Genomic DNA, 20,578 nt, shown 5'->3' on the forward strand with positions numbered 1-20,578 from the left:
CATAAAAAAACAATAAAAAAAATCTGCCCAAAACAAAAATGGACGCTGACAGCCGTTTCACGTGACATACCCTGTCTGGTCATGTGACCAATTGTGTAGTTAGGTGTGTAGTTAGGGAAAAAACAAAGTTGTCTTTATGAAGGAGCCATTTTGATGGAGCCACGTTGAGCCAGGGACTGGGAGGGTAACATCTACACCCTTCGTTGCACATGGAGAGGATTTTGTTAGGATGATGGGGTTTGTGCAAGAAGAGAAAAGAGCTGTTATGTCATGTAAGTAGCTGCTGATAAGTTGTTTGTTTTAGAGAAGTTGCAGATATTTAGAAAAACATGGTGGTGTCCTTCCAGAAACAGGAAATCATCTTGTGTCCATTGAAGTGGATACACATGAGATGCAATACCAGACACAACCTGCACACAATGTGGCGCTGTTTCTGTAACCCCCCCCCCCCCAAACTTTGTTGTCCTAATTATATACTGCACAATTAGGTGATATATCTGCAGATACGTCCGCAGGTTTCCCGGAATCCGCAGCTATCCATTGCTGCGGGATTCCAGCGAAATATCTGTGGAAAACCTGCGGACATTCATGCGACTTATCTGCGGAAGCCCCCCGGCCTCTATCTCCATAGTAGAGAGGCGGGACATCCACAGGTATTTCCGCAGGAATAATTGACATTCAGTTATGTGTGGCTGCGCAGCATATACCGCAGCCGCACATACCGCAGCATAAACACAGACACTCCACACTCCCCTTGTCCCATAGGAGAACTGGTGAGTGTCTGTACTTGCTGAAACCTGCGGATTTATCTAGAAAATTCAGATAAATCCACAGGTTCTCTGCAGCAAAATCCACAGGTGCGAACTCCCGTGGACACACAGCCTTAAACTAATCATAGAAGGATGTCAGCAATCACATGGTTCTGATCAGGGGTGGACATATCATTGGTGCAACCTATGCGGCCATACAGGGGCCCAAGAGGTCGGGGGGGGCATTTCCACCTCCAAAGCAGAAGGAATTTTGTATTATGATGAGCTTTTCGGCTGCAAAGGGCTCCTATACTGTTCTGGCTCAGGAACCCTTTTCTGTCTGTGTCCACCAGTGGTTACGATAATCTTTTTTTGATGGACAATATTCACACTCCCCAACTTTTATGGGTAGACTTCTCCACCTTAGGCCTCTTTCACACGTCAGTGATTCTGGTACGTATGTGACAGTTTTTTTATACATACCAAAATCAGGGACATATGCAGACCCATTAAAATCAATGGGTCTGCGCACACATCAGTAATTTTTCACTGACCGTGTCTCCGTGCGGCGTACACACGTGTCTGTGTGCTCCTCATGGAGACATGTCTATTTTTTTCTGGCATCACTGATGTCCTACGGACCACGCTATGGTGTGATCCAAGAAACACGTACCAGAAAAACACGGACAATGAAAATAGGAAGCATTTTATACTCACTTTCTCCAGTGAGTCTCCAGTCTCTGGCCACTGCTTCTGAGCCGGCTCGTTATGCTCATGCATATGCCCTATACCGTGACCCGGAAGTAGCTGCAGCGGCGGCCAGAAACACAGCAGAGCCGAAGAGTTCAGCACCACGGACAGAAGGAGCTGGAACAGGTAAGTTTATCGCCATGTGCAATCACGGATGATGGATCACGTATCATGGATTGCACATGGACAACCCTCAGTACACAACACTGCTGGTTATAAATGACTTAGTGACCAAATGTAGAACTGGTGGAGGAAGGTTGAACTAGATGGATATAGGTCTTTTTTCAACCTAAGTAACTATGTAACCCACTTGTAGCGTGAATCACGGCACATGGAGGGACATATGCGTTTTTAACACGTCTGTCTTGTGTGGGTCAACAGTGGGTTTTTTTTTACCCCAAGATAACAGCATCGTGCCTGTAAGGCTACTGAGACCCTCAGATGGTCTGTACGTGAATGTCGGACATGTGAAACTGGTCTGAGGCCACATTTAAGTGAAGAAATAAAGTCTGGCTCACTATTTAGAAAATAGGTGCCACCGAGAAAATATCACAGTCTAGAAAAACAATAACTCGGGCACACAAAAGAAGGTAAGAGTCTGAGGCAGAATGATGCTTGAAATTTAGTTTTCTTGTTTTTATTGATGCAAAGGTCCAAAGAAAATTATTCTAACGTTTCGGCCTTAACATATAGGCCTTCGTCAGAGTCTATATGGTCGTAGAAGAAAAATACGTATTCATATAAGTGAAATCCCCGTAGAAGGAAAATGACCGCCTTTGCTGTATGTCACTGATGGTATGTCATAAAACAGGAAAAGAAAATTCAAAGAAAACACGGATGTGCTAGGATCCACTCCGCGGTACCTATATGGACGGTATATGTCAAAATACTTGGAGGAATAGTATCTATTGTAGTCGAAAAGGTACCATTAGTCATATCTGGTGACTTATATGATCACTTAATGGGGATAGTCTATGATGAGTCCCAATCTGGACAAACACCCTAAGGGTATGAATAACAGAGTGGCATAGTCTTAGTCTATTAGGTAATGGGCATAGGGTATCATGTATCAGAAGATAGTAATAGTAAGGAGATCAGTTCCACTCCTGGAAAAGGAGAAACTCCTGTGTGTTCAGTGGTCTCCGTGTGGATTCCTATGGTGCACGTGGTAGTGGGAAATCATCATGATTTCCCACTACCACGTGCACCATAGGAATCCACACGGAGACCACTGACATACCATCAGTGACATACAGCAAAGGCGGCCATTTTCCTTTTATAGGGATTTCACTTATATGAATACGTATTTTTCTTCTACGACCATATAGACTATCTCTGACGAAGGCCTAAATGTTAAGGCCGAAACGTTAGAATAATTTTCTTTGGACCTTTGCATCAATAAAAACAAGAAAACTAAATTTCAAGCATCATTCTGCCTCAGACTCTTACCTTCTTTTGAGGCCACATTTAGACATCAATGATGTTTCTAGGGCTCGATTCGTCATTTGCAGTTTATTTTAAGTAGCTTTTTATGTTTTTGTATCTTGCTATTTTTGACGTTTTTGCTCCACATTCTTTAAAATGACGCACAAAAGTCATGAATTTTGCACAAGATAAAATTTGCTCTTTATTTCTTGTTTTTACCCGTTTTACTACTTTTTAGAGCAAACAGTTGTGTGTTCTGCTAAATGTTGCAGACGAGGAGGGGGTGGTATATATAGAGTAATAATAATAAAAAATCTTTCTATAGCGCCAACATATTCCACAGCGCCTTACAATTCAGAGGTTCATATACAAGCAAATATCAGTTATGTATATAAAATACAATAATTAGAGCAAAAATAAAGACAACCCTGCTCGTGAGAGCTTACAATCTACAATGGGGAGGAACAAGGTACAGGTGTTTATTTACAATGACAATCCAGCCATCTCAAAGAAATGGGGAGTACAAATTTTTAGGAATGTTTTTATGATAAATCACCAGAATTTATCGGGAACCTCCAAACCTCTTCCTTAATTTCTAATATTAAAAACAAACAGGTGAACACATAAAATAGAAGTTAAAAATAGGTGCAAATTTAAAGAATAGATCGCAAAGCAAGAAATGTACAAAAAAAGTTATAAATGCAGTAATGAATCGCGCCGTATGTTTGTAAAAAAGCCACTGATGTAAGAAGATCCAGACTTAAAGGGAACCTGTCACCAGATTTGGGGCCTATAAGCTGCGGCCACCACCAGTGGGCTCTTATATAGAGTATTTTATCATGCTGTATATAAGAGCCCAGACCACTGTGTAGAACGTAAAAATGACTTTATAGTATTCACCTAAAGGGCGGTGCGGTGCAGACAGGTCAGATGGGTGTCTCCGTTTTACGGGTGCAGCGCCTCCTCTTTTGTCCATTTTTGTCCTCCATCTTTTTAAAGCCAGGGTGCATGACGCATCCTACGTCATCTACACTGGCCGGCATTGAGGTCCTACGCAGGTGCACTTTGATCTGTGCTGAGCAGGGCAGATCAAAGTATTGTAGTGCGCCTGCGCAGGACCTCAATGCCGGCGAGTGTGGATGACGTAGGACGCGTCATGCACCCAGGCTTCAGAAGAAGGAGGACAAAGATGGCCGAAAGAGGAGGCGCCGCACCCGGAGAACGGAGACTCCCATCTGCACTGTACCAACCATTTAGATAAGTATTACAGTTAGGTCCAGAAATATTTGGACAGTGACACAAGTTTTGTTATTTTAGCTGTTTACAAAAACATGTTCAGAAATACAATTATATATATAATATGGTCTGAAAGTGCACACTCCCAGCTGCAATATGTTAAGAAGATGGAGATTGCTCAAAGTGATACATATGTACAAGATGATGATTTTTTTAACATTAATAACCAGAGAAGGATGGAAAAAGCAGCGAAGATTTTTTCCATAAATGCACAAGATATTCCTGTGGAGGAGCATGTGGAGTTGAGTAAACTCATGTGGGATCTGGAGAGGATTATGTCTTCTAGAATCCGCACATGGTGGGACAGTAAGACCTTACAGGCATACCTGGATAAAGGGATGATTCCCAGGGGGCTCCGCATGAGCAAGAGACCTACCACTGAGTTTAATCAGGAATTTATGACTAAGTGGAATCTGATTTTGTCAGAATGTTCAGGAAAATTGATCAAGCTTATTATTGAACAGGAACAGTGCAAATTAACGGATTTGGAAGGTAGAATGAGAGAAGTGGAGAACTCATTGACACAATATAACAGCTTGGAGTCATATAAAGTCATGAAGGAACAAGTAAATAAAAAAATCACTGCATTGGAGGACAAGATCACAGCCTTTAAAGAAAAAAAGTTTAGTAGAGATTCAAGGGACTATGAGAATGATCGAGTTTATACATGGCATGGTTATCGGAGATATCCTCGAGACGGTCCAAAATCTATCTTAAAAACAAGAAATAGAGGGAACCAGAATAAAGTGAGCTTTTCTTCAACGGACCCTGAAACAACGGACTTAGAATCCACAGATTATAATACGGATGCATCTGAAAATAATGTGGAGGACCCATCGACTTCCATGGGGATTTCAAAAAACCAATATTTTTTCCAGAGAAACCAAAGAAAAAAACAAGGAGGGCCGGCTGCAGGCATAGAAGGAAAGGAGTATCAGCATGGACACTTTACGAGAGGGAAGAAAAAATAGAAGAAAAGGTGCAGTCTGTAATAAATATTTCAGCTTGTATTTTGAATGAAAATGAGATCAAAGTCTTGGAAAAAGGTTTAAATTTTGTACCGAATAGGGGTTTCGATTTATTTGAAACTATACTTGATGTAAACAGATTTGTTAGAAAGTTGACGGTTAGGAGACATTTCTTTTGCGATCGGAATGAGGAGCTGGAGGAACCGCATCAAACTGATGCGTTTTTTTCCCCCTCCTCATTCCGTGAGCAATTAGCATTGCAGGATTTGAGAGATCTCTCTGCAGATATTTTGGAACCTAATGTTCATAATGAGATGATTAGGAATAGGAAGATACCTAACCCAGATTTTTATCCGATTGTTTCTAGAACAGATCAAATGACAGATTTCCAAAATGTTGTTGAGAAAGAGCTTACAATTTTGTATAACCAGAAAAAAACCATGGCGCAGAATCTTTCGAAGAAAGAGAAGGAGGCTATAAAAACACTGCAGAATAACCCGAATATTATTATAAAAAATTCTGATAAAGGGGGAGCGGTAGTGGTGATGGACGTGGGACTATATGAGAGAGAAATTTTGAAATTGCTTAAGGATAGTGAAACATATAAAAGCATAGATTATGATCCTGTAGAAAGAGTTAGAGTGGCCCTGGAGAGGTTAACTGATGAGGGCTTGCAATTGGGATTGATTAATGCTAGGCAAAAAGAGTATTTTGTTCCCTCATGTCCACGTACATCACTACTACATGCTCTCCCCAAATCACATAAGAATTTATTTCCACCTAGTTTTAGACCTATAATTTCGGGTATTGGGTCAATGACAGAGCATTTGTCGGAATGGCTTGATGACCATCTACAGGCACTAGCAAAGGTATCTCCAAGTTTTGTCTTGGATGGAAAACAAGTGTTGAATATATTGTCAAAAGTAGAATGGAAGAAAAATTATAGCTGGTTGGCATGTGATGTACAGACGCTTTACACGTCGATCCCACATTATCTTGCGATTTTGGCTCTGAAAAATCAGCTCGAGCGGTATTCTGGCTACACGCCGGACTTACAGGAATTTATACTGGAAGTGACAGGTTTCCTGTTAAAGAATAATTATTTTTCATTTTTGAATAACCGATATGTTCAACTGCAGGGATGTTCCATAGGTTCTAAATTTTCACCATCTTTGGCAGGAATATTCATGTTCTGGTGGGAGGAGCAATATATTTTTAATCACTCTAATCCTTTCTCACAAGATCTGGCTATATACCTTAGGTATATAGACGATATAGTTATTATATGGAAAGGAGAGAAGGATGGAGTGAAGGATTTTTTATCCTATATTAGTAATAATGCTCATAATTTATTTTTTACCCACCAGCATGAGAATGAAGAAATAAATTTCTTGGATATGAATTTGAAGGGAGATCATGATAAGGGAATGATAGAATGCAAATTGTATCGGAAACCGTCAGCAGGGAATTCTCTGCTTCATGCAGGGAGTTGTCACCCTAGGCATATTATTGAAAACATCCCAACAGGTGAATACATACGAGCAAAGAGATGTTGTACGAGTGAGGAGGGTTATCAACTTGAATGTGGAATTATTGATGAAAGATTTGTGGCCCGAGGATACCGTCGAGATAATTTGGAAAGAGCCAAAGAGAAAACTAACTTAAAAAGCAGGTCGCAGTATTTGGAGACGAAAGAGGTAGTGAGGAGGTCTGAGTTTCCTGTGGTTTTCTCCACAAAATTCAGTAAGAACTATCATGAAGTGGTACATGTGGTCAAAAAATATTTGCCGATATTAACAACTGATGAGACATTGTATAAAATTCTTAAAAAAGGAGTGAAGTTTGTGTCTAAAAGGAATACAGCTTTGAATACATTATTGTCACCGAGTGACCACAGGAATAGGTCTGATTTGAGTAGAGTGGAGGGACCCACAGGGAACTGGCTTCCAACAAAAGGATCTTATAAGTGTGGACATAGATCGTGCGGTTCCTGCGTTTTTATGCATGGTACCAAGAGTTTTTCTTCATTCAGTCAAGGTAAAAGTTATGAAATAAATACTATGATAAACTGTGGTACGGATTATGTAGTGTACTTGGTCTCTTGTGTGACCTGCCGATTGCAATATATTGGGAGTACATCACGTGCTTTGAGAAGGAGAATTTCAGAGCATGTGTATGACACAAGTAATGTAACAACGAGGAGTTTATCTGCAGTATCGCAACATTTTAGGGACGTACATGCGGGAGTTTTGACAGATATGAGAGTAAATGCGATAGAGAAAGTAAAACTGCCTAAAAGGGGAGGTGATCTGAAGAAGTTATTGCTGCATAGAGAGATCAAGTGGATTTTCTTGATGGGAACTAGGTATCCAATGGGGTTGAACAGGAGGAATGATGTGTTATATGCATATTAAGGGAAATGACATTCGGAATGTAAAAATAATTTTTGATTTTTTGATTTTCCGTTTTTTGAAATTTTGTTGGAAATTTTTATAATTTTGTTTTTTATGTAACTATGAATATGAGATCGGATAGAAATGAAATGTTTATCATTCTCCACTGTCACGTTTTTGATTGAGAAAAAGTGGACTCTATGGAAAGGGTGCTAGAAAATATTCATAAAAATAACACACTATAGAGAAAAAGAGAGAAAAAACAAAGAACCCCTGGTGTGGGTATTCAATGGGGTTAAACGGGAGGAATGATGTGTTATATGCATATTAGAGGAAATAACATGCTTAGTGTAAAAATAATTTTTGATTTTTTTGGATTTTGTTTTTTGTAATTTTGTTGTAAATTTTTATAATTTCGTTTTCATGTGATTATGAATATAAGATCGGAGAGAAATGAAATGTTTATCATTCTCCATTGTCCCGGTTCTGATTAAGAAAATATGGACTCCATGGAAAGTGTGCTAGAAAATATTCATAAAAATAACATACTATAGAGGAAAACCCCTGGGATAATAAATCCCATTGTTTGGTGTTTTTTCTCTTTGATTATACCATGTTTGATCTTCTTTTGGGACTTCGAATATGAAGGGTTAATGGGAGGATTTCTTTGCTTCACGTTCGAAACCTTCTACTGGTTAATTAGGTTCATGTTGGGGTTTCAGCCCTTTTTAATGAGTCCATTTTTTCTTAGAGGAATTAGAGACGGATTAAGAACTTTGTCGTTCGAAACGCGTCCTCTGTTGGGGCAATTGCTAACATGGATTTTTATAAGTTTTGATAAATAAAAAGATGAATTTTTAATGAAGATTTCCTATGGACTTGGTGCTGGAATTTTTTCTATACACATGAAATGAGTTCTGCTACCTTCCTTTCCGTGCACAGTCCTGGATAAGCAATCTCTGGCAGCAAGCAGGTGAGCGGGACAAAGTGAAGCTGTGTTTGTCACAACCATTTAGATAAGTATTACAGTTAGGTCCAGAAATATTTGGACAGTGACACAAGTTTTGTTATTTTAGCTGTTTACAAAAACATGTTCAGAAATACAATTATATATATAATATGGTCTGAAAGTGCACACTCCCAGCTGCAATATGAGAGTTTTCACATCCAAATCGGAGAAAGGGTTTAGGAATCATAGCTCTGTAATGCATAGCCTCCTCTTTTTCAAGGGACCAAAAGTAATTGGACAAGGGACTCAAAGGGCTGCAATTAACTCTGAAGGCGTCTCCCTCGTTAACCTGTAATCAATGAAGTAGTTAAAAGGTCTGGGGTTGATTACAGGTGTGTGGTTTTGCATTTGGAAGCTGTTGCTGTGACCAGACATGCGGTCTAAGGAACTCTCAATTGAGGAGAAGCAGAACATCCTGAGGCTGAAAAAAAAGAGAAAATCCATCAGAGAGATAGCAGACATGCTTGGAGTAGCAAAATCAACAATCGGGTACATTCTGAGAAAAAAGGAATTGACTGGTGAGCTTGGGAATTCAAAAAGGCCTGAGCGTCCACGGATGACAACAGTGGTGGATGATCGCCGCATACTTTCTTTGGTGAAGAAGAACCCGTTCACAACATCAACTGAAGTCCAGAACACTCTCAGTGAAGTAGGTGTTTCTGTCTCTAAGTCAACAGTAAAGAGAAGACACCATGAAAGTAAATACAAAGGGTTCACATCTAGATGCAAACCATTCATCAATTCCAAAAATAGACAGGCCAGAGATAAATTTGTTGAAAAACACCTCATGAAGCCAGCTCAGTTCTGGAAAAGTATTCTATGGACAGATGAGACAAAGATCAACCTGTACCAGAATGATGGGAAGAAAAAAGTTTGGAGAAGAAAGGGAACGGCACATGATCCAAGGCACACCACATCCTCTGTAAAACATGGTGGAGGCAACGTGATGGCATGGGCATGCATGGCTTTCAATGGCACTGGGTCACTTGTGTTTATTGATGACATAACAGCAGACAAGAGTAGCCGGATGAATTCTGAAGTGTACCGGGATATACTTTCAGCCCAGATTCAGCCAAATGCCACAAAGTTGATCGGACGGCGCTTCATAGTACAGATGGACAATGACCCCAAGCATACAGCCAAAGCTACCCAGGAGTTCATGAGTGCAAAAAAGTGGAACATTCTGCAATGGCCAAGTCAATCACCAGATCTTAACCCAATTGAGCATGCATTTCACTTGCTCAAATCCAGACTTAAGACGGAAAGACCCACAAACAAGCAAGACCTGAAGGCTGCGGCTGTAAAGGCCTGGCAAAGCATTAAGAAGGAGGAAACCCAGCGTTTGGTGATGTCTATGGGTTCCAGACTTAAGGCAGTGATTGCCTCCAAAGGATTCGCAACAAAATATTGAAAATAAAAATATTTTGTTTGGGTTTGGTTTATTTGTCCAATTACTTTTGACCTCCTAAAATGTGGAGTGTTTGTAAAGAAATGTGTACAATTCCTACAATTTCTCTCAGATATTTTTGTTCAAACCTTCAAATTAAACGTTACAATCTGCACTTGAATTCTGTTGTAGAGGTTTCATTTCAAATCCAATGTGGTGGCATGCAGAGCCCAACTCGCCAAAATTGTGTCAGTGTCCAAAGATTTCTGGACCTAACTGTATAAAGTCATTTTTACATTCTACACAGCGGCCTGTGCTCTTATATACAGCATTCTAGCATGCTGTATATAAGAGCTCACTGGTGGTGGCCGCAGCTTATAGTCACCAAATCTGGTGACCGGTTCCCTTTAATATGGACATCTGAATGAGGCTTTATATGTAGGCACTATAGGATGATGCTTGTAATATTCTGCATGTTTTTTGTGTCTGTTCTTCACGTTATCCTATGATATCCTCTTTTTCTTATTCTCCAGCCATTCTTGATCTGTTACGACAGGCCCCCTAATTTAAGGAGGATGACAAAATTCATGGAAAAAAATAGTAAATCAGATGTATCATAATCACATTTTGTGATGGAAACTGCACAAAATAAAGGCTTTATTTCAAGGTCCCCAAGAAAAATACTAAAAAGAGCAAAAACCTGGGAAATATCAGACTCCGAGACTGAGGAAGAGTCTACTAGTGCTCAGAAGGATGATACCAAGACTGTAGAATTGCCGAGAAAAGAATGTCTTCATAAAGAACTTGAAGCTTCTGAGAAGTCTCCAGATGGACCGAAGGAGCTTCACCTGAATGCAGAAGTTCAACCCTCCGCTGAGGTCCAAACATGTACGTTACCTGTGCCTTTATCTGGTTCCAAAACCCCCAGTCCAAATAAAAGAACCAGGAGGAGAAAAAACCCTGATGAAGTGGAAGCGGATCGGTCACTGGCAGAGGAACGGAGGAAAGTAAAAGAGGCCATGAAGCAAGAGAAAGAGAGGATCCGGAATCAGGAGAAGGAGGAGAAGACGAAGAGAAAAGAGTCAGCGATGGCGCTGAAGCTCCTAAGACCGGATCAGTGTGGGAAGTACATGACGGTCCAGCTGGATGCAGGTGGGACATGTGACATTATGGATGAGAACTAGTGTGGACAGAAACTGGATGTGACCCACAGAAAAAAGCTGGATGAGCTCTAGTTTTTACTGGTTCTTTTGATTCCTCTTTTTATGGAGTTCAATGGGGTTCTTCAAAACTCACATTTGGTGGTTCCAAGAAACTCAAGAAAGGGAGTTCTCACTCCCCATTATAGGCATAGAGATGACTTTAAGGCTAAGGCCACACGAGCGTATGGCATCTGATGTGAGTGCATTGGATGCGATATGCTAATGACCCTCGGCTCCTGCACTGCTGCGAGCGTGATCTGAGTGTCGTCATACTGTGATCCGATTCTGCAATCGGATAGACCTGCAGAGTAGAGGGAGGGATTATTCTCTCCATCTCCTCCATTATCAGCTGATGTGATTTTCACACTGCACTCCGATGTCATCCGAGTGCAGTGCGATGTTTCATTCGCACCCGTAGACTTGTATGGGTGCAAGTGAATATGGATCAGATTCTACCTGCAGCATGCTGTGTTTGTTTTCTTGGTCCGATTAGGGCTGAGAAACCAATCGCAGATGGGAATGGCCCCATAGAGTAACGAGACCGAATTTTCTTTGTCGCTCCATTGGGAGACCCAGACAAATGGTGTATAGCTACTGCCTCCGGAGGCCACACAAAGTATTACACTTTAAAAAGTGTAACCCCTCCCCTCTGCCTATACACCCTCCCGTGCATCACGGGCCCATCAGTTTTATGCTTTGTGTTGAAGGAGGCTGATATTCACACAATGCTCCACATTTTAGTCAGCAGCAGCTGCTGATTATATCGGATGGAAGAAAAGAGGGCCCCTAACAGGGCCCCCGGCATGCTCCCTGCTGTTAAGGTTGAGGTACACATTGCGGGTACACAGGCAGGAGCCACATGCCGTTTTCCTTCCCCATCCCTTAGGGGCTCTGGGTGAAGTGGGATCCTAACCGGTCATCCAGCCACTGGGACCGGGCTCCCTCCGCAGCCCCAGGGGGAATCTGCCGGACAGGAGACTGAGTATCGTCAGGGACATGGCCCTGCATCTACAGGTACTCTGTGTCCCCTTTGGGACGGTGCATGAAGCACCTTGGCCTCAGACGCTGCAGCGACTGCGGTGTGGATTTTTTGACCGGGACTACCGCGCCGACCGTGCCTGTTTGCCGGCCGCGGTTTTTACTTTAGTCCCCGGCTTTTGCGGCCTAGTATGTTACACTCCCGCCCCTGGGCCTGCCAGTCAGGGGGAAGGGCGGGACGGTCGGTATGACGCCGACGGTGAGGGCTGGAGCACACTTCGTGTCCTTCTCCCCCCTCACTGTTCACTATGGGGCGCAGATTCCCGCACTTTTGTTGTTCCGCCCTCGGCTCCCTCCTCCCCTCGGAACGCCGGCAGCCATTGTTATATGGCTCTCAGTATGATTCTGCCGGTGGAGAATCGCAGAATGCTCTGCAGCTGATGGGAGAGGGGGTTCCTAACCGGTCGCCGTGCACTGGGACCGGGCTCCATCCGCAGCCCCTGGGGGATTCTGACGGACAGGAGACTGGACATCGTCAGGGACAGAGCCCTGCATCCATAAGGTACTCTGTGTCCCCTTTGGGGACGCTGCATGCAGCACCTGGGTTGCAAACGCCGCAGCGGTTGCTGTGGGGTTGGTGAGACCGGGACTACCGCGCCGACCGCGCCTGCTTGCCGGCCGCGTTTTTAACTTTAGTCCCCGGCTCTTGCGGCCTAGTACCATATACTCCCGTTCCCGGGCCTGCCAGTCAGGGGTAACGACGGGACGGCCGAATGGACGTCGGCAGTGAGGGCTGGAGCATACTTGGTATCCTCTTCCCCCCCCTCACTGTGCACTGTGGGGCACCAGTTTCCCAATCGGGTGCTGGCCACCCTTGGGTGCCGAAGTGTGTGTGTATATATATATATATATATATATATTTATATGGTATATGATTTCACTGTTCGGCAGCACTATTTGCTTTTGGCTATATGCCCTCGCTGATTACTAAGAGGTGACAACAGCAGGTCGTCCGCAAACAGTAAGGGTGCCAGGGCACAGGCTTTCTTTGCAACCTGTACCTCTTGTGCGGCTATATGGCCGGCAGGTTCCACCTATCATTGCAAATGCATGGCCCCTGGGGCACTCACTCAGCCGGAGCCTCCGGCACTGGTGGGACCCTTGGCTCAGGTGGTACCACTGGTTTCCACTGCACAGATGGCAGGGACAGAGTTTGCACGTTTGACTGAGCAACTCTCTGAGTCGTTTTCACATTCCATGGCCCAGTCTATGAACAGAGGGACTGCTAAGATACTGGAAGCTTTGCTGTCCAGACCGGTAACACAGGGCCAGGGCGCTGTGAGTTCATCGCTCCCAGGCCCCTCTGGGTCGGTACAACAAGGGGCTCCTGGGGTAACACCCAGATCCCACGGTGAGAACTCCGACACGGACCGCGGCCTCAGACAGGCTAACCGGGCTCGCTGGGAACCTTCCACGACTTCATCACGCTGTTCGGGGTCTCAGCTTGAGGACTCTCGGGAGAATGAAGCGGAGATCGCAGCTCAGGGCTCTGAACCTGACGTTGCTCTCAATCCGGATACACCTGAAGGGGACGCCATAGTAAATGACCTTATAGCGTCCATCAACCAGGTGCTAGACCTCTCTTCCCCATCTTCTCCTATGGAGGAGTCGGCTTCACATTGGGAGAAACACCAGTTTAGGTTTCCCAAATGTACACAGAGTGCGTTTTTTCGATCACTCTAACTCCAGAGAGGCTGTCCAGAAGCACAGAACTTTCCGGACAAGCGCTTTACTAAGCGCCTTAATGACACACGTTACCCTTTCACTCCTGACGTAGTTAAGGGTTGGACTCAGTGTCACAAGGTGGATCCTCCAGTCCCCAGAATGGCGGCTAGATCCGTAGTATTAGTGGCAGTCGGTTCATCTCTCATGGATGCCACTGACAGGCAAATAAAGCTTATGATGAAATCCATCTATGAAGCCATAGGCGCATCTTTTGCTCCGGCCTTCGCAGCCGTGAGGGCACTCCAAGCTATCTCAGCTTCTCTGGCTGAGATTAATGCGGTCGTCGGCCGCCCCAAACCGCATCCTCGGTCGGTGGCAGGCTCTCCCGCTTTTGCGACGCATGGTGGCCACATTTCCAAGACCGATGGGTGAGAGACATTCTGTCTCACGGTTACAGGATAGAGTTCAGCTCTCGTCCTCCGACTCGTTTTTTTCAGAACATCTCCGCCCCCCGAACGGACCATTGCGCTTTTTCAGGCGGTGGACACTCTGAAAACAGAAGGAGTGGTGATCCCCGTTCCCATTCAGGAACGCGGTCACGGTTTTTACTCCAATCTGTTCGTGGTGCCAAAAAAGGACGGCTCATTCCGTTCCGTTTTGGACCTCAAATTGCTCAACAAACATGTGACAACCAGGCGGTTTCGCATGGAATTCCTCCGATCCGTCATCGCTTCGATGTCCCAAGGTGACTTCCTAGCATCAATCGACATCAAAGATGCCTATCTCCATGGCAGATCGCTCAAGAGCATCAACGCTTCCTTCGTTTCGCCATCAGGGACGAACACCTTCAATTTGTGGCATTGCCTTTCGGCCTGGCGACAGACCCACGGGTCTTCACCAAGGTCATGGCATCCGTCGTAGCGATCCTACACTCTCATGGCCACTCGGTGATCCCTTACCCAGACGATATCCTAGTCAATGTACCCTCCTGGGTGGCTTGTCAACAGTCTGACCGTTGCTCTGGAGACTCTCCAGAGGTTCGGGTGGATCATCAATTTTCCAAAGTCAAATTGGTCTCCGACCCAGTCACTAACGTACCTCCGGATGGAGTTTCATACTCTCTCAGCGATGGTCAAGCTACCGCTGGACAAACAGCGGTCGCTGCAGACAGGGGTGCAATCCCTTCTACGGGCCCAGTCGCACCCCTTGAGGCGCCTCATGCACTTCCTGGGGAAGATGGTGGCAGCAATGGAGGCAGTTCCATTTGCGCAATTTCATCTGCGTCCTCTCCAATGGGACATTCTCCGCAAATGGGACAAGAGGCCGACGTCCTTGGACAGGAACGTCTCTCTGTCTCTGGAAGCCAAGACCTCACTTCAGTGGTGGCTTCTCCCCACTTCTCTGTCGAAAGGAAAATCCTTCCTGCCCCCATCCTGGGCTGTGGTCACGACGGACGCGAGCCCGTCAGGATAGGGAGCGGTTTTTCTCCACCACAAGGCTCAGGGAACCTGGACTCCGACAGAGTCCTCCCTTCGGATCAATGTTCTGGAGATAGGGGCAGTGTATCTAGCCCTCAAGGCGTTCCATCGGGGGCTCGAGGGCAGGCAGATCCGCATACAGTCGGACAACGCCACGGCGGTTGCGTACATCAACCACCAGGGCGGCACTCGCTGTCGTCAAGCCTTCCAAGAAGTCCGGCGGATTCTGCTGTGGGCGGAGTCCACAGCCTCCACCATCTCCGCGGTTCACATTCCGGGCGTAGAAAACTGGGAAGCAGACTTCCTCAGTCGCCAGGGCATGGACGCGGGGGAATGGTCTCTCCACCTGGACGTGTTTCAAGAGATCTGTTGCCGCTGGGGACCGCCGGACGTCGATCTCATGGCGTCTCGGCACAACAACAAGGTCCCGGCATTCATGGCACGGTCTCAGGACCACAGAGCTCTGGCGGCGGACGCCTTAGTTCAGGATTGGTCGCAGTTTCAACTGCCTTATGTTTTCCCTCCTCTGGCAATGCTGCCAGAGTGTTGCGCAAGATCAGGTCCGACTGCCGCCACGCCATTCTCGTCGCTCCAGATTGGCTGAGGCGGTCGTGGTACCCGGATCTGTGGCATCTCACGGGGGGGCAACCGTGGGCGCTCCCAGACCGACCAGACTTGCTATCTCAAGTGCCATTTTTCCATCTGAATTCTGCGGCCCTCAACCTGACTGTGTGGCCATGGAGTCCTGGCTCTTAGCGTCCTCAGGGTTGTCTCAAGATGTCATTGCCACTATGAGACAGGCCAGGAAACCAACGTCCGCCAAGATCTATTACAGATCTTGGAGGATCTTCTTAGCCTGGTGCTCTGAGAGGGGGTTTACCCCCTGGCCGTTTGCCTTACCCAGGTTTCTTTCCTTCCTGCAATCGGGATTGGACAAGGGTTGTCTCTCGGCTCCCTCATAGGTCAAGTCTCGGCGCTTTCCGTGTTTTTTCAAAGCGTCTAGCCAGGCTTCCGCAGGCCCGCACGTTCCTGCAGGGAGTTTGCCACATAGTCCCACCTTACAAGCGTCCGCTGGAACCCTGGGATCTCAACATGGTTCTACGGGCTCTTCAAAAAACCACCTTTTGAACCGCTGCGGGATGTCTCTCTTATCACGTCTTTCGCAGAAGGTGGCATTTCTAGTGGCAGTTACTTCACTCCGTAGAGTGTCAGAGCTTGCAGCGCTGTCATGCAAAGGCCCTTTCCTGGTATTTCACCAGGATAAGGTGGTTCTGCGTCCGGTCCCGGACTTTCTCCCTAAGATGGTGTCCACTTTTCATCTCAATCAGGATATTTCCTTACCTTCATTTTGCCCTCATCCAATTCACCAATATGAAAAGGATTTGCATTTGTTAGATCTAGTGAGAGCACTCCGGATCTACGTGTCTCGCACGGCGCCAATGCGCCGCTCTGATGCGTTCTTTGTCCTTGTCGCTGGCCAGCGTAAGGGGTCGCAGGCTTCCAAGTGAACCTTGGCTTGGTGGATCAAGGAACCGATTTTTGAAGCCTGCCCTTCTTCTGGGCTTCCGATTCCTTCAGGGCTGAAAGCCCATTCTACCAGAGCCGTGGGTGCGTCCTGGGCATTGCGGCACCAGGCTACGGCTCAGCAGGTGTGTCAGGCGGCTACCTGGTCGAGTCTGCACACTTTCACGAAACACTATCAGGTGCATGCCTATGCTTCGGCAGATGCCAGCCTAGATAGGCGAGTCCTTCAGGCGGCGGTCGCCCACCTGTGAGAGGGGGCCGTTGTTTCGGCTCTTTTTATCGGGGTATTCTTTTACCCACCCAGGGACTGCTTTTGGACGTCCCAATTGTCTGGGTCTCCCAATGGAGCGACAAAGAAGAAGGGAATTTTGTTTACTTACCGTAAATTCCTTTTCTTCTAGCTCCTATTGGGAGACCCAGCACCCGCCCCTGTTCCCTTCGGGCTGTTTGTTCTTTTGTGTACACATGTTGTTCATGTGCAATTGTTCTTTCTTTGTCGCTCCATTGGGAGACCCAGACAATTGGGTGTATAGCTTCTGCCTCCGGAGGCCACACAAAGTATTACACTTAAAAGTGTAAAGCCCCTCCCCTTCTGCCTATACACCCTCCCGTGCATCACGGGCTCCTCAGTTCTAATGCTTTGTGCGAAGGAGGCACACATGCACGCATAGCTCCACTGTTTAGTCAGCAGCAGCTGCTGACTATGTCGGATGGAAGAAAAGAGGGCCCATACTAGGGCCCCCAGCATGCTCCCTTCTCACCCCACTCTTGTCGGCGGTGTTGTTAAGGTTGAGGTACCCATTGCGGGTACGGAGGCTGGAGCCCACATGCTGTTTTCCTTCCCCATCCCCCTTAGGGCTCTGGGTGAAGTGGGATCCTAATCGGTCTCCAGGCACTGAGACCGTGCTCCATCCACAGCCCCTGGGGATTCTGCTGGACAAGGAGCCGAATATCGTCAGGGACAAGGCCCTGCTACTTTGAGGTACTCTGTGTCCCCGTGGGGACCGCGCACAGACACACTGCAGCACTGCTGGGTGTGTTAGTGCACCGGGGACGGCGGCACTGACCGCGCTTGTGCCATTACACACGGCAGCGTAGCTGGGTGTGTTAGTTGACGGGGGACTGCCGCGCTGACCGCCGCTGCGATTTTTACACAGCGGCGCGGCTGGGACTGTTAGTGCGCCGGGGACTTCCGCGCCGACCGCGCTTATACGCCGGCCGCGCTTATCACTTTAGTCCCCGGCTTTTGCGGCCTAGTCTCACTGTTTCCCGCCCACAGGCCTGCCAGTCAGGGGAAGGGCGTGATGCTGCACAGGACGTCAGCGCTGAGAGCTGGAGCATGCTTTGCATACTCCACCCCTCTCACTGAGCACAGTGGGGACGCCGGATTCCCGCACTTTCTAGGGCACACCCACGGCCCCCTCCTCTCCACAGGACGCCGGCAGCCATTCCTGTCAGCTTTTCTGTTGCTGGAGAGGGGAGACAAGCTCTGGGGGTCCCAGACAGGGATTCTGGTGATCACATAAGCAGCACCTGAGGTGCTGACCCCACTAGTGCCGAAGTGTACATATATATTTATATGCTATACATTGCACTGTACGGTCGCACTATTGATTTTTGGCTATATACCCTCCTGGATTGCTCAGAGGAGATAATAGCATGTTGTCCCCGAAAAGCAAGGGTGCCAAAGCACAGGTTTACTATGCTGCCTGTACCGCATGTACGGCTATACTACCGGCAGGTTCCACAGACCCTCATTGTGTGCAATGCACGGCCCCTGTAGCACTTACTAAGCCGGAGCCTCGGCTAATGGTGGCCCAGGGAGACCCACCTGTTAACACTGTCCAGGTGACGGGGACGGAGTTGGCAGTTTTTGCTGATAGACTTTCTGAGACTATGGCTGGGATGCTCGAAACCTTGCAGTCCAGACCGGTATCTCAGACCATGGGCACTGTTGAATCTTGCACCCTGGTCCCCCCCGTTGGACCAACAATGTGCTCCCGGGGTGTCTCATAGGTCCCAGGGTGAAGGCTCTGACACGGACCGCAGTCCCAGACCTCCTAAGCGAGCTCGCTGGGAGCTTCCCTGGACATCATCACATTGTTCAGGGTCTCAGCAACTCTCTGTATGATGAAGCGGAGGTAGCTGATCAGGATTCTGATCCTGAGGCTGCTCTCAACCTGGATACACCTGATGGTGACGCCATAGTGAATGATCTTATAGCGTCCATTAATCAAATGTTGGGTATTTCTCCCTCAGCCCCAACGGCTGCGGAGTCAGCTTTTCAGCAGGACAGATTCCGTTTCAGGTACCCCAAGCGTACATTGAGTACGTTTCTGGGCAGTCCAGAAACACCAACCTTGTCCATAAGCCTTTTTCCAAGCGTCTTAAGGATACACGTTACCCTTCCCCTCTGACGTTGTCAAGGGCTGGGCTCAGTGTCCCAAGGTGGATCCCCCAATCTCCAGACTGGCGGCTAGATCCATAGTTGCAGTGGAAGATGGGGCTTCATTCAAAGATGCCACTGACAGACAGATGGAGCTCCGGTTGAAATCCATCTATGAAGCTATCGGCGCGTCTTTTGCTCCAGCATTCGCAGCCGTATGGGCACTCCAAGCGATCTCAGCGGGTCAAGCGCAAATTGACGCAGTCACATGTACGTCTGCGCCGCAAGTGGCGTCTTTAACCTCTCAGACGTCGGCATTTGCGTCCTACGCCATTAATGCTGTCCTGGACTCTGCGAGCCGGACGGCGGTTGCGTCCGCCACTTCGGTGGCAATACGCAGGGCCTTGTGGCTGCGGAAATGGAAGGCAGATTCTGCTTCCAAAAAGTGCTTGACCAGTTTGCCATTTTCTGGCGACCGCTTGTTTGGTGAGCGATTGGATGAAATCATCAAACAATCCAAGGGAAAGGACACATCCTTACCCCAGGCTAAACCGAACATACCCCAACAGAGGAGGGGACAGTCGAGGTTTCGGTCCTTTCGGGGCGCGGGCAGGTCCCAATTCTCCTCGTCCAAAAGACCTCAGAAGGATCAGAGGAACTCCGATTCATGGCGGTCTAAGTCACGTCCTAAAAAGACCGCCGGAGGTACCGCTACCAAGGCGGCTTCCTCATGACTTTCGTCCTCCTCACGCCGCATCCTCGGTCGGTGGCAGGCTCTCCCGCTTTTGCGACTCCTGGCTGCCACAGGTAAAAGACCGTTGGGTGAGAGACATTCTGTCTCACGGTTACAGGATAGAGTTCAGCTCTCGTCCTCCGATTAGATTCTTAAGAACATCCCCGCCTCCCGAGAGAGCCGATGCTCTCATGCAGGCGGCGGGCACTCTGAAGGCAGAAGGAGTGGTGGTTCCGGTTCCTTTTCAGCAACCGGGTCACGGTTTTTACTCCAACTTGTTTGTGGTTCCAAAGAAGGACGGGTCTTTCCGTCCGGTCCTGGACCTAAAACTGCTCAACAAACACGTAAAAAACAGGCGGTTCCGGATGGAATCCCTCCGCTCCGTCATCGCCTCAATGTCCCAAGGGGATTTCCTGGCATCGATCGATATCAAAGATGCTTATCTCCACGTGCAGATTGCACCAGAGCATCAGCGCTTCCTGCGTTTCGCCATAGGGGACGAACACCTTCAGTTCGTGGCACTGCCTTTCGGCCTGGCGACAGCCCCACGGGTTTTCACCAAGGTCATGGCAACG

General features: G+C 47.1%; 1 protein-coding gene across 2 annotated transcripts in view; it reads left to right on the forward strand.

Moving 5' to 3' along the window:
- The first annotated feature begins 126 nt into the window (after positions 1 to 126).
- EME2 (essential meiotic structure-specific endonuclease subunit 2) overlaps positions 127 to 20,578 on the forward strand; it is a 49,155-nt gene continuing 28,703 nt past the window's right edge. For both annotated transcript variants that reach the window (XM_075318270.1, XM_075318271.1), the window contains exons 1-2: positions 127 to 272; positions 10,511 to 11,129. In XM_075318270.1, coding sequence (XP_075174385.1) covers positions 10,610 to 11,129 — 520 coding nt within the window. In that variant the 5' untranslated portion in view covers positions 127 to 272; positions 10,511 to 10,609. The remainder of the gene's footprint in view (positions 273 to 10,510; positions 11,130 to 20,578) is intronic.

This window comes from Anomaloglossus baeobatrachus, chromosome 7 (genome assembly GCF_048569485.1).
Source record: "Anomaloglossus baeobatrachus isolate aAnoBae1 chromosome 7, aAnoBae1.hap1, whole genome shotgun sequence".
Taxonomy (NCBI): Eukaryota; Metazoa; Chordata; class Amphibia; order Anura; family Aromobatidae; genus Anomaloglossus; species Anomaloglossus baeobatrachus.